Source organism: Pseudovirgaria hyperparasitica, assembly GCF_010093815.1.
Source record: "Pseudovirgaria hyperparasitica strain CBS 121739 unplaced genomic scaffold EJ05scaffold_1, whole genome shotgun sequence".
NCBI classification, from domain to species: domain Eukaryota; kingdom Fungi; phylum Ascomycota; class Dothideomycetes; order Acrospermales; family Acrospermaceae; genus Pseudovirgaria; species Pseudovirgaria hyperparasitica.
This window is the reverse complement of record NW_022985549.1, coordinates 1013446-1029344: the sequence shown is the minus strand read 5'-3', so window position 1 is coordinate 1029344 and position 15899 is coordinate 1013446. Positions and strand designations below refer to the sequence as shown.

General features: G+C 44.2%; 6 protein-coding genes across 6 annotated transcripts; 2 read left to right on the top strand and 4 right to left on the bottom strand.

Annotated features, from left to right (window-relative positions):
• Window positions 1-611: 611 nt before the first annotated feature.
• EJ05DRAFT_495616 (uncharacterized protein) lies at window positions 612-1643 on the bottom strand (the record flags this gene model as incomplete). The annotated part of the gene is made up of 2 exons (XM_033746271.1): window positions 612-767; window positions 825-1643. 2 exons carry the CDS (start codon window positions 1641-1643, stop codon window positions 612-614), a joined length of 975 nt encoding a protein of 324 aa, XP_033605204.1.
• Window positions 1644-2118: 475 nt separating this feature from the next.
• On the bottom strand, window positions 2119-4253 carry EJ05DRAFT_506437 (cell cycle control protein). The gene is made up of 5 exons (XM_033747819.1): window positions 4204-4253; window positions 4111-4155; window positions 3617-4055; window positions 3096-3559; window positions 2119-3049 (listed from the first exon to the last, which is right to left on the bottom strand). Exons 1-5 carry the CDS (start codon window positions 4214-4216, stop codon window positions 2586-2588), a joined length of 1425 nt encoding a protein of 474 aa, XP_033605203.1. The 5' UTR covers window positions 4217-4253; the 3' UTR covers window positions 2119-2585.
• A 616-nt stretch (window positions 4254-4869) lies between these two features.
• Window positions 4870-5943, top strand: EJ05DRAFT_471701 (uncharacterized protein). The gene has a single exon (XM_033743020.1). The coding sequence runs from the start codon at window positions 4999-5001 to the stop codon at window positions 5767-5769; it is 771 nt and encodes a 256-aa protein (XP_033605202.1). The 5' UTR covers window positions 4870-4998; the 3' UTR covers window positions 5770-5943.
• Window positions 5944-6104: 161 nt separating this feature from the next.
• On the top strand, window positions 6105-6854 carry EJ05DRAFT_432717 (protein tyrosine phosphatase; the record flags this gene model as incomplete). The annotated part of the gene is made up of 3 exons (XM_033741571.1): window positions 6105-6294; window positions 6367-6726; window positions 6781-6854. 3 exons carry the CDS (start codon window positions 6105-6107, stop codon window positions 6852-6854), a joined length of 624 nt encoding a protein of 207 aa, XP_033605201.1.
• Window positions 6855-8058: 1204 nt separating this feature from the next.
• On the bottom strand, window positions 8059-8787 carry EJ05DRAFT_481638 (uncharacterized protein; the record flags this gene model as incomplete). The annotated part of the gene is made up of 1 exon (XM_033745091.1): window positions 8059-8787. One exon carries the CDS (start codon window positions 8785-8787, stop codon window positions 8059-8061), a length of 729 nt encoding a protein of 242 aa, XP_033605200.1.
• A 424-nt stretch (window positions 8788-9211) lies between these two features.
• On the bottom strand, window positions 9212-11038 carry EJ05DRAFT_506434 (uncharacterized protein; the record flags this gene model as incomplete). The annotated part of the gene is made up of 2 exons (XM_033747818.1): window positions 9212-9454; window positions 10713-11038. 2 exons carry the CDS (start codon window positions 11036-11038, stop codon window positions 9262-9264), a joined length of 519 nt encoding a protein of 172 aa, XP_033605199.1. The 3' UTR covers window positions 9212-9261.
• Window positions 11039-15899: the final 4861 nt, after the last annotated feature.

Sequence of the window (15899 nt, the reverse complement as noted above, 5' to 3'; positions counted from 1 at the left end):
TGATCATATATACCCGAATCGATAGTTGCTGACTGGGAAAAGGAGCATCGCCCTCCAATGATAAAAACTTTTGATAACGCCGAAAAGAGTTGCATCATGAACGAGCAAACGCAGAAATAGAGCCAGCATGCATGCATTACGAACTAAGTGAATTCATGACGATGACATGTAGGTACCATGAAGATGCAAAAAGAGAAAGAAAAAAAATCGCTAGAGCCCCGATCGCAGTCCCCAGAATACTCCTCTATGTATTGTAAATATAAAAGTCATGAGACACGGCCGCACTTTATGTTTGTTGAAAGGCTGCATACAATCGTGAGTCTGAGATATCTACAGGATCGCTGATATGATGAAAGATGTACATGCAAAGATCAAAAAGGTGCTTGAGATGGATAGGGACGAAAAGGACAGGCAATGATGGGAAAGTGAGATGATGCAAGGCCCGAATCAGTTCAGTCCTATGCTTGAGAAACGCAAATGCTATTTTGAGTGGCTTCAAAGGGCCGAATTACGATGACAAACTCCATACAGACCGATAGGGGTTGGGGTATCAACAATGCAAGCCAGGGGGGACTCCGACACCGCAAACCTGAGAGGTAAACGTGGTATCATCAAAGGAAAATTTGAATCATCGACTTGGGCGGCTTGACGTTCGACATACAATCGTCAACTACACATGCTGAGAACGGCGCAGCCTCGAACAGCGCCTTACTCTTGCCTTTGCGCTTACTCATAGACCGGTTCTGCGTGCACTCTCCGCAATAGATCTTAACTGTGTGTCAATAGCTGATCGTGAATACCATAATTGAGGGTTCAATACTCACATGTCCACACGCCCTGATAATCCACACTTGACGTTTTGTGTCATCGTTCCCCGTGCACAACTCATCCTGGCAATTTGGACAAATCAGAATTTCGTCTTCTTCCGGGCTTCTCGTGAAGCCTAGTGGAGCTGGTGAGGGCGCCTCGTAGGTTGGGGCTGGAGGCGTGGGTGCTCTTGGTTGGGCTATATGGAATCCGACGGCATCAAAATCTAGTAATCCAGGAAGTTGGAAGCCTGCAATGCGTCCCAAACGTCCATGTCCCATGTCCAATATCTCGTTCATGTTGCCCCTGATGTTCTCTATGAACGCTGTCATTCTTGCTGTTCGATGAGGTGGTTGGGGTAGATCTTGGGCGAGTCTTGGTTGCAGCCGTGGCTCTTCACGAAGAAACTGGAGGTCCAGATCCTCATCCAAGTCTTCATCTGGATCCACATCCATATCTGCCAACATCTCTTCAAAGTTATGTCCCATGAAAAGCGGTGTAGATACATTTTCTCGACTGCGTACTTGCCATTGGGCACTGGGCCGTCCTCTTCGAGGCCGAGATGACAGGAATTCTATGTCTGGGCTTTCCGCAGGAGGTCTTCTAGGCCCAGTGTCCGGATCTGACTCTACCACTGTGGAAGCGTCTGCTGATAGATCTATGATCTCCCGTCCATGTGGGAATTGTGGAGGCCCGGCCGCACGTATGGAACCCCTCGTCTCATTTTCAGGCCGGACCTCGTCCTCGTCCTCGGCCGTCAAATCAATTACCAAATCTTGATGGTTGCTCGGTCCCGGGTTCCAAGCAGTCCCAAGGGCAGGCCGCCGAAAGTCCATTCCATCACCGTGATGCCTAGGTCTTATACGCGGTTGTGGCGTTCGTTGTCGAGAAGTCGAGCTGGGTCCGGCGGAGACAGAGCGGCTTGGGCTAGGTATAGGCGAGTGAACCCTATACGACATACGACTCTCGTGCATCTGATCGTGTGTACGCTACACTCAGAAGGTCAGTCAGATCAAAGATACTCCTCCCAAGGCTTCCTGTGCAAATGGGACGGGGTTAGGTGGCGCTGACCTTACTACGCCGGTGGTGCGGGCACTCGAACGCACGTTGTTGGTCCATGCTGTTTGCGAGGTCGTGGGACGCACTCAAGTCTGTCGATTATGGGGGAGTGGCACAGAAATGCAGAGGTAAGGTGAAACAGAATGAGAGAAGTTGTCGGAAGGTGGAAAGGTTGAAGTTGTAGTGATAGCCCTGGAGATGTCGGCAGCATGTCCGACCCTTACCGTATCGGGCCGGGTGAAAGTTGTTGTCGGGGCTTCCTCGCGTAGTGGCAACCGCCAACCGCTAACAAGTGGTCACCATAGTACTCTATATAAAAAGTCATACTGCGCGACTGCGTAGTGAAGAGTACAAAAGTGAACGGAAAGACAGAGAGACTTTCTTGTTTACGTGCCTCGCTCACTTCAGTCCGGCACATCTAACCTCATCTGCTCTTCAAGAAAATAGGGTTCCTTTTCTAACCACTGCGACCTCCATATTGACAAATCCGTCCGGCTCCGCAGCCCAAGCATTTCTGCCATTTTCCGACACTCTTCACGTTTCTGCCATCAAATCACCATAAGCAGCGTGAGATACGACCGTATCGTACGGATAGCAAGCCTGGGCTGTATGCAGTATTGCGGCTATTTAAACTCAGCGCAATTTTGACCCTTCCAAGTCCATGGACGCCTACAAGACCAGAGACCCTAATAATACATAGCAAACAGATTACCTGCCCATCATGACGCAGCGAAGAGATTGATTCGGTCGTCAGCGGTCAGTGCAACTAGTGACTTTGCATTGGAACCCCATTCTACCCCTTTGGATGGAACAGCCTTGCGTACGAGTTCGCTCCATTTTTTGCTCGACTTGGAATAGTGCTGTACAGCAACACAACCAGAGCCAGCGACGGCGAGAAAGCCTCCTGTGTAATCCCACGCCATGCTCTCAACTGGACTACCAATGTCGAGGACCTTGATAGTATTCATCTTTCGGAGATCCCAAATAGCGACACTGCTCTGGCCCTGCGATGCCGATGCGAGCCAATAGCCATTCTCGGAGAAGGCCAAGCTTTTGAGTGGACCCTCGGCCGCAAAGTCGGCGCCCATGGATCCAGATACGACATCATAAAGTCTAATATGTCCATCGCGCCCACCTGCACCAAAGAGATGGCCATCGGGGTGAAAGCTGCCGAACGTGACCTCTGCGGTTTCATTAGTAAGACCCCCGCCAGGAATACTGTAACTTACCAGAATCGGTGTATATTTGGGATGCGATCTTCAGGCTAGACAGGTCGTAGAAAGCGACAATCTTATCGACACCAGTTGAAGCCATAATATTCCCACTAGGATGAAGTGAAAGAGACGTCACCCTCCCTGCATGCGATCCAAGTTTGCCAATAGATTTGCCGCCGTCGAACACGTCGATGGCACCGGTTGAGGTACCTACCACGGGTCGCGATCCCCACCAAGCAGCTGCCGTGACAGGTGCACCCACATCGATCGTTTCGACGATTTCTCGTTTCGTCGTTGAGTAGATACCGGCAACCCCATTGTTTCCTCCTATAATAGCAAGCTCCCCAGCAGAGTCAAGGGCGAGGGTGGTACCCCCAGGATACAAGGGCTCTGTTGCTTGTGTCGAGTCCAGCGACTGAACGTCCTCAGCGGTTGCCCAGTCTGGAGGTACTGGTCGCTTCTTTCTTGTCCCAGAGAGCCTAGTATTATTAGTCAAACGCTCCGAAACCTGTGTATCTACACTGGAGTATACATACTCTGCTTGTGTCGACGTAATAATTTCGGCAACCTCGTCCGACATTGCCGTCGAATCGACCTGCATAGCGTCGCCATTCGTACCTGCGCCAGCACTCACAGTCACGTTTGATAGAGCTTCCCTAGCATCATCTCTCTCTTTTACCAGCCTTGCAATCACTCTTGTGGCAGCATCGTGTTGATACAAGGCCGTGCTGAGTTCCTGTCTGGTTTGCGCAAGCTCTTTCCTAAGGTTGTACGTCTCTAGGGCGATTGCGTCCCATTCGTTCTGGAAAGCAGAAAGAAGCGAAGGTATCGAGGTAAGCGTAGGTGGTCGTGGCTTGAGTGTTCGCGCCGACTTAAGTTCCAAGAGGTCATCAGTCTCGAGATCCTCGCCGGTTACTGGGTCCGTATGGTGTTCTTTGATATGTGCCTCTATTAAGCGCTTCTCGAACAGGTGTCCTATGCGATTATGAGCTTCGTTTGCTATGTTCACAGCAATTGGACGCGTTCATACCACTCTTTCTCGAAACAACAGGCGCCTGGGGCGCTTCTCCTGATACTACGACAACGATTAGCACTTGATTGTCGATATCAATCTAAAACTTACTTGCGCACAACATGATCACTGCTGAGATTATTTTGGGTTGTCGCTCTTCTAACACGCGCAGCTCGACTAGGTAATCTCGAGTTCTGCGGAGAAATATTTCGCCGAAGCTGCTTCTAGCTAGCGCAAGACTTTTCCTAAAGCGGGCCAACTCCAATGCTCATTAATTAGCTCTCGATCTAATTCATTATAAGTTATTTTTTGAACATGATTTTGACATGCCATCAACATGTTATCTTCTTTATGAATGCTAGGTTTTCATGCTTGTTATCTTTGGTCTTTCGTATCTCAAGAGCCAATGCTCAACACGGCTCTCTAAGTCTATGTTACACCCACCCGTAGACAACTTCTGAACAGATTTCAGGTTATGACAGGATGTCTAAGCAAGGAAAACGCCCATAATGTTGATTCATATCTGAAGTATGGACTCTAGCATCGCTCATGTGTGACCTGATAATAGATGATATAGCTGTTGCCCTAAATACTTCAGATCATAGATGCTAGTGAAACTGTATCACCGTCGCAAGATCATCGATAAGTGCTCCGAGGCTCCATAGGCTGGAAGCTTAGCTTACATCCACAATCACCACCCGATTGGGCGATGGATGAAACGGGTAAGCATTCAGACTCTTGGTTCGTACCTAACGCCTTTTATGCGACTATGCACTACATGAAGTCAATACGTGCGGGACTTGATACATGAACGATAAGCGCTGGCACTGCTCACTTCCTACATCGGTCGTCCAGGTCAAATTCAGTCGGGCGTTCTGCGGTCTCAAAGGTTGCAAATAATACACTATGGCTGCTACGATGACCCAGACTGTGACCAGCTCGGGTTGGCCTCTCCGTAGACCGGCACATCCGTTTTATTCATTCTCAACTCCGATAGCCTCTTCTGTCAAAGTCTATCACCTAGCTGATCAAACCCGATCACCACTATTTACTTTACCCGCAGAGCTACGCAATAAGATATACTTTTATCTGCTCACGACCACCCACCAGCGTCTCGAAGACGATCGACGGGAGCGCGCTCGCGGTTGGCGATCCTCATATGTCCTCCCTGGCCTTGATATTCATCCAAACATACTTGCGACATGCAAACAAGCCCGTGACGAGGCCACCGACATCTTATACACGAATCACGTCTTTGGAGCGCACCAATCTCTCCTCACACAATGCCCCTACCTCCTCGATCCGTCCCGGCCCATATACCAAAAGGCAGCAGCTGATAAGATTGGTCGATGGTGGATTTGCCTTCGTTTGGACATAGAGCCGCGCTTCGACGAGGAAAAGGTAACAAAAGCATTTACAGGTATGGATGAATTATGCATCGAGGTCTGGGAGGCTCAGTATGCTAGCTGTGACTACACAGTTCTGAAACTGTTCGCGAATGTCAGAGCTGTTAAGAAGGCTTATGTAACGGGGAGTGTCGAGAGGAAGTTTGCACGATGGTTGGAACGCGCAATGATGAGCCCCGTTGGCAGGAACGTGCCTGCTTACTGGGACGACTCTAACTTGCTGAAAATAGGGTATGACACTTATGACGAATGGACGCATGGTGGAAGATGATATTATACGTGTCGAATGATTAAGCGGTTTATTGATAACTATTTTTGGACGTCGTACAGCATCGATCGCATGTAATTTTTTCCACGATGTAGGCCGTCAGTTTCACTAAAGTTGAGTCATAGTCCACTCAAGGTCAATTGGTTGGAGCTGTTGGCGATTGGTGTAGAAGAGAACACTTATGCATATACCTAGGTATTGATACGATAATGCCAAGCCCCTCGAATACCCCTACCCGCGCTACTAGAAGCTAGCCAGACATCCCCTGTAGCTTCACATTCTCCCAACAATATATATCAGGTTTCTCTTGCCTCAGTCTGGCTTCTAGACATCCCATAATGGCCTCCATCACGAAATCCTACCTGATTCTGTACAATTTCGTCTCCGCCGGTCTTTGGACCGTGGTCCTCGCACGCACCGCAACAATAGCCATCTCCGCTGGTCCCGACAAGGTCTTCCCTGAGCTCGATGAATATGTGCGACTGGTACAGACTGGGGCATTACTGGAGGTTGTGCACAGTCTAGTCGGTAGGTACTCTGTCAAGCTTCAGAGCTGGTCATGAACAAAGAGCGAAAGGAACCTGGACTGATAGAAAACAGGACTCGTTCGAGCACCTCTCTTCACGACCCTAATGCAAGTCGCGTCAAGACTTCTTCTTGTATGGGGCATCGCGTATACATTCCCGTCAGCAACCGCACAAAGTCCTACTTATCCATCCATGCTGGTTGCGTGGTCTGTGACTGAAGTCATAAGGTATTCGTACTTCGTATTCAACCTCGTTGGGAGCATTCCGGGTGCCTTGACGTGGTTGAGATACAACACCTTCTTCATTCTATACCCTCTCGGAATTACAAGCGAGTGCTGGTGTATATACGAGGTGATCAGGAGAGGCGCCGCGAAAAAGATTGATCAGAAGCTGGAATTCGCGCTTTGGGCAGTACTAGTAATCTATATCCCCGGTAAGTCGTCTTGCTCTTGGATAATGTGAGGTTGTACTGATCTTAGAGCTTTAGGCGCATACATACTATATACACATATGATGAAGCAGCGACGAAGGATCATGCGTGGGAAGCAAAAGGCGAAATAAATAGAATCAAGCCTATAGTATTCTCGGTATGTGTAATTGAGACTACTAGATCGCATTTGTCTGTTCGTTCATATATGTCGCTGCTTGTCGACTTTCGTTGACTCAGTGGAGACTTGCCAAGAAATATCGTATGTATACGCCAGTTAGTATAGCCACCACAAGGGTGAGATATTAGTAATATGAGCCTAAACGCACTCAGCGCAACCTTCATACCCGGTATATCGTATCTTTTAGTGCGGCCTATCGATGTAGAGATTCTACGTATTCGAAAGTTCTTCGGAAACGGTATTCCTCGATACGCGATCTTGTGGGATACACAAAACGACGAAGAGATCACATTTCAAGACACGCAAACAAGCACACATTGGCCCATCTAATCGACAGAAGGGCGCACAGACCAGACGGAAATGCGACTCAGGAAGAACAGGTTTGCCACCAATAACCTTCAGTATGCTGGCAATTTTCGTGAACTCGAAGATGAAAATAATAAGAGCCCGGCACATGTACGGATCAGGCAGAATTGTCCATATGCAACACCCTTCATGGATCCGACCAACGAATAAGGGCTGGACCTGTGACTGCGGCTATATTGTCGAACCACACGAGAGGCGCAAAATTACTCTACCATCTGGCACAAAGAGATATTAAACAGTGTATCTGCTTCCGAGCTTCCGAAGCCAATCTTGATTTGCATCTTATTAGAAACTATACTCATCACCTAGTCTGGAAAGATTCATCGGACGTATTCGGAATCAGGCTCCTGATCTTATCCAAGAAGACTCGCGGCGAGGTCTCGGCAAACAGCCGTGGACAGCCGTATTACATCATATTCCTCAGCATAGTCGAAATTCACTCATCACAGCAAATATACTCTGAGCGTGAATACAGATGGGCTAATGACAGCAGCCCTAAAATTGCATCCAATCAATGCCATGCCAGAGTTTTGAAATGATAACAAACTAGATCAGGCATTAGGCTGTGAAGATTCATGGGTTGTGAACACATCAATGGTGTGCGCCATTTCGTTTTGACGATTGGCAGTGAGCAGGGTCATATCGCGATGTAACTCGTCTTTTCATTTCTCCCCATTCTACCGTCGTTTCTGACACTGCATAGTACAAAATCTCCTCAGCATTACCAACGTCTATTCTCCCCTTTCAATAAATCATCGTCAAATTACCATCTCAAATTACTGCGCTCTTGTTTACAAAAGAGCGGCAACACCGAGGGCAACAAGACCCATGGCACCGGCAGTCGGGTGGGCAGCAGCACCAGTGAAGAACGGCACTGAAGGAGTTCCAGCAGGCTTGGTGGCAGTACCGGCATGGCTGGCAGGAGTACCAGCTGGTGGTGCAGGGGCTGGCTTGCCAGCAGGCGGGGTTGGTGCGGGCTGACCAGCTGGGTGGGTGATAGTGCAAGGGCAGTTGGTGATAGTAAGAGTCGTGGACGCAGTAACGGTGTAGGTTTTACCGTTGTAGGTCATAGTAGTCGGGGTTGGGCACACAGTGGTGAAAGCGGTGACGACGGTGGTAACGACGGTGTCAGCACCACCCTCGCAGGCAGCACGCTCAGAGTTGCAGACGGCGAAGTTGGGGCTTGGGAGGGAGCGCTGGATGCAGGCGTTGTACACCTCGTCGCACTTCGCGGTCAAGTTGCCAGTTGGTGCTGGAGGTGCTGGCGTAGGAGTGCACTTGGGGTCGTGCGCTGGGTTGCAGCCACCTGGGATAGAGGTCGACACACCGGCACCAGATTCGCAAGCGGCACGCTCGGAGTTGCAGACAGCAAAGTTGGGGCTTGGGAGGGAGCGCTGGATGCAGGCGTTGTAGACGGCATCGCAGGCAGAGGTAGAGGAGGCTGGGGCAGCGGCGCTGAGGGTAGTATTCACAGCGGTAGCGGCAGCGCCAACAGCGAAGAGGAAGAAAGAGTACTGCATCTTGATTGATGAACGAGTGTATGAAATTGGTATTAAGAGGAGGTATAGATTAGCGAATGTGTCTGATGAGTTGAGTGCAGAAGCATGATGTGAGAGCTGGGATACATCTCTATTTGTACACCTGGGGGTTTCTCCAGAGTCAAGCTACCGTACCATCTGAACCTGGTATGTGGATCCCTATACCACATCTCAAAAATGGATGAGATTATCGATAGCTTCGAGGAACTGCGGCAAGTGATCAGTGACTTCATCCCTGCTCATGAGCAGCCAGAAAGAACCAAGAATCTCAATATATTTGCCTATGCTAGTGCACGTGGCGAAGCTACCACCGCATAGAAGCGTGGAAAATATGATGGTACCTGTAGATCATGGAAGTCTAAAGGCTCTGGGTCCCACCATCGTTGCTCTTCTGGAGCCTTCCTGATACTTTGTGCTCGGGGGTGCATATTGATTGGGCATCCATTTTGGGAAATCTTATCCAAGCGTCATATTCGCCAGTCTGCCGTAGCCTGCGCCATCGGCCGGTGGGTCGAGGCTGGGTCCTCTGAGACAAACAGTGCGCTGCTGTTCCCGGTGGGCTTGCAGGGGTACCTGCGTCTCGTATTCGCAGAGGATCCCAAGCTGGCCACTTTGGAATTCGAACGTTGTTACCTGTTTCGCATGAAGCCTGTGTACACTTTAGTCGTCAAGGTACAGGACAGGTGAGTATTGAATGAATCTGCATCAACGCAATGCTGGGAAACTTCTAGGCGTTGGTTGGGCTGGTTGGTCGACTAAATTTCAGCGAGAGCGGTCCGGCGGCAAGAGATCAAAGGAGATTGAGGCATTTGAAGAAGCACCTAGTGAGCATCATCGAAACGCCCTCTATCTTGACCGTTGCGCGGTTGAGCGGACATCCACATGATTGGAACGGGAAGTTCTACACCTCTTGGCTCGGTGATTCTTTTTTAGCAAGAAATCAGGAGCAAGAGACCAAAGTGGTTACGAATAACCGTCATTGGCAGGATTCAAGGGAGCAATTGACGAACTCTCCAAGCATTGAAAACTGGTATATGGGATAGAATTCGAAAATCAGAACTCTATGTCTCTCATCGACGGATCAGCCCTCTGTCATCCAACAAGCTCAATAACGTCTATATCGAGGAGTGCTCAATCTCAGGCATGTCGTAGTACAAACGAGGATACGAATTCCGACATTGTACAGGCATATTTTGGTGGCTGGATACTGGTGTGGTGTTCCGGAGGCTCCGGCAACGGGTGGAGAATGGATCAAGTCTTCCGGACACCTAGCAGTAGGCTGTGGCCAAATTCTGCATCCGTCATCCAATGAATTGACTACGGTTGGTCGATATGGGAACAAGTGTAAGTTCGCTCATGAATTCACGATTTCAAGAACTTCACGAGTCTATAACGTATTGAGCCGTGGAGATGACATCCTTTTCACGGTAGAATTTCTGCTGGCTGGTATGAAGCGTGGCGTGCATGGTCTTCATCTGCAGACACTAGTATCTAGGATCCATCTGTTGATCCTTCTGTTCCTGGATGAGGGATTAATTTCGTGGGCGTTGATCATGTTGTCCGTTTTCACATGAATGGTCGGGCAGGTTTCAAATATGTATTGCCAAGTGACTAGCGCGTCTACTACTGCGAGTAGTTCCCGTTCATTGGCGGAGTAGTTGCGTTCCGCGGGATTTAGTGCGCGTGACCAGACCGCTATGACGCGTCCATCCTGGTAGGCGATAGCGCCGATGGCAAAAAGCGAAGCGTCTGTGACAAGTGTCATGTCTTCATTCGGTCGGTGTCTGTTTGTTGAGACAATGTGGGTCATGGCGTTCTTTAGCTCCAGGAAGGCCCGGTTTTGTTGAGCAGTCCATCTCCAACTTTTTCCTGTTGAGCTGTACAACGGCTGCGCTATGTGCGCGTACCTAGGTATGTTATCCCTGAACATAAGCGTCTGGCCCAAAAACGTCCGGAGGGAGGTTTGATTGGTGGGCGTTGGCCAGCTCGCGATTGCCTCGGTTTTGCCAATTGGTGTGCACGTTCCATGTCTGTAATGGAAACCACAATAGTCTACTTCCAAGCTAGTAGGGGTGGATTTTTCATCGTTGACCAGGATCTGATGGTCACGGAGGATCTGTCGAACCTTGCTTTCAAGGGCGGCGCATTTCCGCATAGTGGTGGCGTGGACTAGTATGTCGTCGATGTGGACAGTGACTGACTCTCCAATTACAGGCGAGAGTACGTTTTCCATGTATCGTTGGAATTCTCCGGGTGCGTTCTTAAGTCCGAATGGAAGGACGTTAAATTCAAATACACCCCATGGGAGGCGGAAGGCTGTCTTCCATCTATCATCAGGTGCGATCTGCAGGTGATAATCTTAAAGCTACTATAGGGTCACGGGTTTAACTCTCGGTCTAGTTAACCGTTATTGAATTTCGTACGATTCCGTTTAGCTAGCCACGTTACGTGTACTTTATATATATAACGGATAATATAGTAGTAACGTTACTACGGTAAGTTAGCGTGTCTAGTACTAGAGGCGGTATTACGAGTATTAGTTATATGTATATATGGTTTATACTAGGCCCGTTACGGCTAGTTTAGTTTATCTTTCGTAAGGTAGTATGCCCATAACACGTAAGGACACGCGCCTTTAAAAAGGGGGATAATATTAGGCACGTAAGGAGCACGTGGCCTGCTAGTTAATTATATATGTGTGTAGTAGTCGTATATAAGTAGTGTGCTCTACCCTTGAAGTAGTAGCTTCAAGATTCGGTCCTTTTAGTGTAGTTGGTTAGTGCGTGGAGCCCGCCTTCTTACACTTAGTCTAGTTCGAACTATACTAGACCTAACCTTAATATAAGACTAGACCTTATTAACGTTAATAAGTTAATCCGTTAGAATTACCTAACGTTAACTATACCTTATAATAATATATATACTAGACTATACGAAGAGAGGTAATAATAGATTTAACTTAAGTAATAACTACGTAAACTTAATGAAGCTTAAGGACGTACTACGAGACTTAAAGCTATATTACACGCTTTAGTTCTAGTAATAACTAATCTATATTTATATAGACCTATACTAACTAAAATAATCTATCCTAGTCTACTACTATCCTAATTACCCTAATCTAAGAAACCACCTTACTTTAATAGTAAAAGTAGAAAGAGTTTCTATATATAGGCTTACTAATATAGCTGATTCTTCTATCTATTCACGAACGATAGTAATAAAATTAGATTCGCCTAGAACTACCTTAACCCGACGCCTTTAGAATGTTAGATAGTATACTAAATCGAATATTCTAAGGATATCTATAACTAGGATATGTTTACCGAATTTCTCCTCTAATATTTTAGCGATAGGGCTAAATAACGCGACTAGGCCTAGGGCTATATCTTTAAGACTCGATAATAAGATAATTAGTTACTATTATAACTTCTTAAATACCTTCGGCCCCTCTAGAGAGAAGCCGAAGAAGATTATATAATTTAATAGTATAACAACTTTAAACGGTCTCTTGCTCTAAATATAAAGGACCGTCTTAATCTTATAATAATAATCTCTATAGACCTCTAAGCTCTTATAAACCTCGCGGAGCGATACTAGTATATAATAAATAATTAACGCCGCGCTAGTATATAACTATCTCTAATGATCTAATCTAACGTAAAATTATCTAACTAAAACCAATTTAGTAATAGATCTCACGGGACGTTATAAGGCTACTACTATACCTTAAATTTAAAACTATACGGATTATATCGTGGATCTCTCTATTAATTAATATATTAAGATATAAGTACCGACTCGTATAAATGACCTAAAGTTACTTACTATACCTATAGTAGAATAGGCTATATAGTATCTAAGTACCGTTTAGGGAAGCTACCGAGTGCTAATATAACTAACTAACTAGTTATATACTATAAGTGCTAGTAGCTAGGATACATCGCGCCTAACTACCTAGTATAGAATATAAAAAACTAATAGCCTATGAGAAACCCTCGCGACTTATAGACGCGACTATAATAGAGAGGTAATCCGCTAAATAATATATTAAACTATAGGCTAGACCTATCGAGGTCCCTTATAGATAATATTAGACTATAATACTTAATAGTAGATCGGCTACTAACGTTATATTAATCTAATAAGCACGAGAACTTAACGCTAATATCTAAGCTCTAATAGATACTATATTCTATAGTATCGACGGTTCTATTAAGTTATACGGTATCTATACTATTAAATACGGTATCTAGGATAGCGGAGGGAAATAGAAACTCTACTACTTAACCTTTATCGTGGTAGATAGTCCCTTTAATATAATCCTAGGTATACTATAGCTTAAGAAATATAACCTAAAACTAGACTTCCTTAAGAAGATAGCTAGCTAGCGTATAAACCCCCCTTAATAGAAACTAGTATAGCTTATCGACGACGAATAATTCTAGAAAGATTATAAGAAGACAATCTCTACTATCTATATACTCTTACTTATATAAAATAGTAAGCTTAGTATTAAAGTAGACAAAAACCTACTATATTAGTATAAAATATACTAATATATCGTGTTAGCAATTGATTTCTCTAAACTACCTTAATACTAATCTACCGACCTTACTATTAATCTCGAAGACGGCTAGTAACCTCTATATAGACCTATCTACCCTCTTTTAGAACCTAAGTTATAAGCCCTTCGAGAATATATTAAAAAGAACCTTACGCGAGAATAGATTAGACCTAGTATATCTCTAGCCGGAGCTCTAATTCTCTTTATAAAGAAGAAGGATAGAAGCCTCTATCTATATATTAACTACTATAGTCTAAATAATATCACGCGAAAGAATCGTTATCTACTACCTCTTATCTCTAAGTCTATTAATAGACTAGAACGTATAAAGATCTTTACTAAGCTTAATCTATATAACGTCTACTATCGCCTTTATATTAAGGAAGGCGACGAATAGAAAACGGCTTTTAGAACCCGTTATAGATACTTTAAGTATACTATGGTCCCTTTTAGACTAACTAACGCGCTAGGCACCTTCTAAGCGTATATTAATAACGCGCTAGTAGGCCTACTTAATATAACATATATCGTGTACCTAGATAATATCCTTATCTTCTTAGATAATAAGGAGGAGTATATCTAGCACGTACGTATAGTTCTAGATAGACTAGAAAAGTATAAGCTATATATTAAGCTATCTAAATGCGAGTTCCATTAGAACTATATTAACTTTCTTAGCTTCGTTATTACTAATTAAGGTATAACCATAGAGAGAGATAGAGTTACTACTATTATAGACTAGCCTAAACTAAAATCCGTTTAAGATATACGTGTCTTTATTAGCTTCGCTAACTACTACCGAAAATTTATTAAATACTTCTCCCGTTTAGCCGCACTACTTAATACGCGTACTACTACTACTACTAACTCGTCTATTACGGTCTATAGTAGATAGAAATAGTATAATATTAAATTATAACCTATTAAATTAACTAAGGTCGAAAGAATATCCTTTAAGAAGATTAAAGAAGCATTTATAACCGCTCTATTACTAGTATACTTCGATCTAACTAAACCTATTTACGTTAAAACTAATATATTAGGATTTATAATCTTGGGTATACTCTTCTAGCCTAGACTAATAGAGTCTAAAAAGGTCTAATAGTATCTAGTTACGTTCTTCTTACGTAAGATAGCTAATATTAAGACTAGATATATTATTTATAACTAAGAGCTACTAGTAATAGTAGAGTCATTTAAGTAGTGGCGATATTATCTTAAAGGTACTATATATAATGTTAAGTTACTAACTAATTACTATAACTTAATAGAGTTTATAAGTACGACGGTTTTAAATCGTCGATAGGTTTAATAGACTAAGTAGCTTATAAATTTCTACTTTATAATCTACTATTAACCTAGAAGTATAAACCTAGCTAATAGAATATTAAGAAGACCTAACTATAAAGAAGGTGCCTAGGATTATAGTAGCTATAGGGTCCTAGAGTAGCTATAGGCCTAACTCTTAAGGACGAGGTTAGATAATAAGTTATCTAACGATTAGTAAGATACTAACACCGATAATAGTAATTAAATTTATAAGACCGAAGCCGGTGACTAAAGATACGGTACTAAAGTCTCTAGCGAGCCATTTATCGGCGCTATTAGAGAGGGCGATAGTACCTAGCGTATATATTAAGTAGACCTTACCTAGTTAATTATAGATCTATAAAAGATAGACCCGATAGTTTTAAAGTTATATAAAATATAGTAAGATAGGTTATTATAGACTAAAGTAGACTATAAGTAGACCTTTATAGACGGCTTACTCTACTATAATAGAAAGTACTATATACTAATAGATAATATATAATTTACTATAGTTAGCCGATACTATAACGCTAACCTAGTAGGATATTTCGGGTATATATATACCCTAAGCTCGATTCGTTAGTACTATTTTTAGAAAGATATACCTAAGTACGTCGAAGAATGGATAGCTACTTATCCGATTTATCAAAGAATAAAGGCACCTAGGCATAAGCTATATAGGAACTTATAGTCTCTACTAGTCCCCCTCTTTATATAGAAAGATATTACTATAGATTTTATAGTTAACTTACCCCTAAGCGAGATACTTAGGATAAGTTATAATTTAATTTATAAGAATAGGGTTATTGGATAGTAGTGTAGTTAGATGGAATAATAGGGTATATTCTATTATAGAACGAATTACTACCGAACCCTTTCGGTAGGAATCTAAGAGTATATATATAAAGAGACGCCGATCTATCTAGTACGTAACTATTTACCGCCCTTTACGTTACCTCCTAACCCTATTAGCTAAGGTATATATAGATTAGGTTCTACCTAAGGCTAAGTCCTAATAATTATCCCTTCCCTCTAGGAAGCTACTCTTAGCGACCTAGATTATTATCTATCTCTATATCCCTATTCTAAGTCTTATAAGACCTTAGTTATTCTCTACGCTTCGTCTTAGATACTTACCGATATTTACCGATCTAAGATTTATATAAGCGTTTTTCTAATAAACTAGATTTTATCTATCTTAACTTCTTATATAGGT

What these genes read in the sequence shown, in the direction of transcription:
- EJ05DRAFT_506437 (XM_033747819.1), bottom strand. An exon ending in ATTACGTCGACACAAGCAGA is followed by an intron (nt 3,560 to 3,616) that starts GTATGTATACTC and finishes TAATAATACTAG; the next exon opens with GCTCTCTGGGACAAGAAAGA. An exon ending in CCAAATATACACCGATTCTG is followed by an intron (nt 3,050 to 3,095) that starts GTAAGTTACAGT and finishes ATGAAACCGCAG; the next exon opens with AGGTCACGTTCGGCAGCTTT.
- EJ05DRAFT_471701 (XM_033743020.1), top strand. Translation starts at nt 4,999, where the DNA reads ATGGCTGCTACGATGACCCAGACTGTGACCAGCTCGGGTTGGCCTCTC.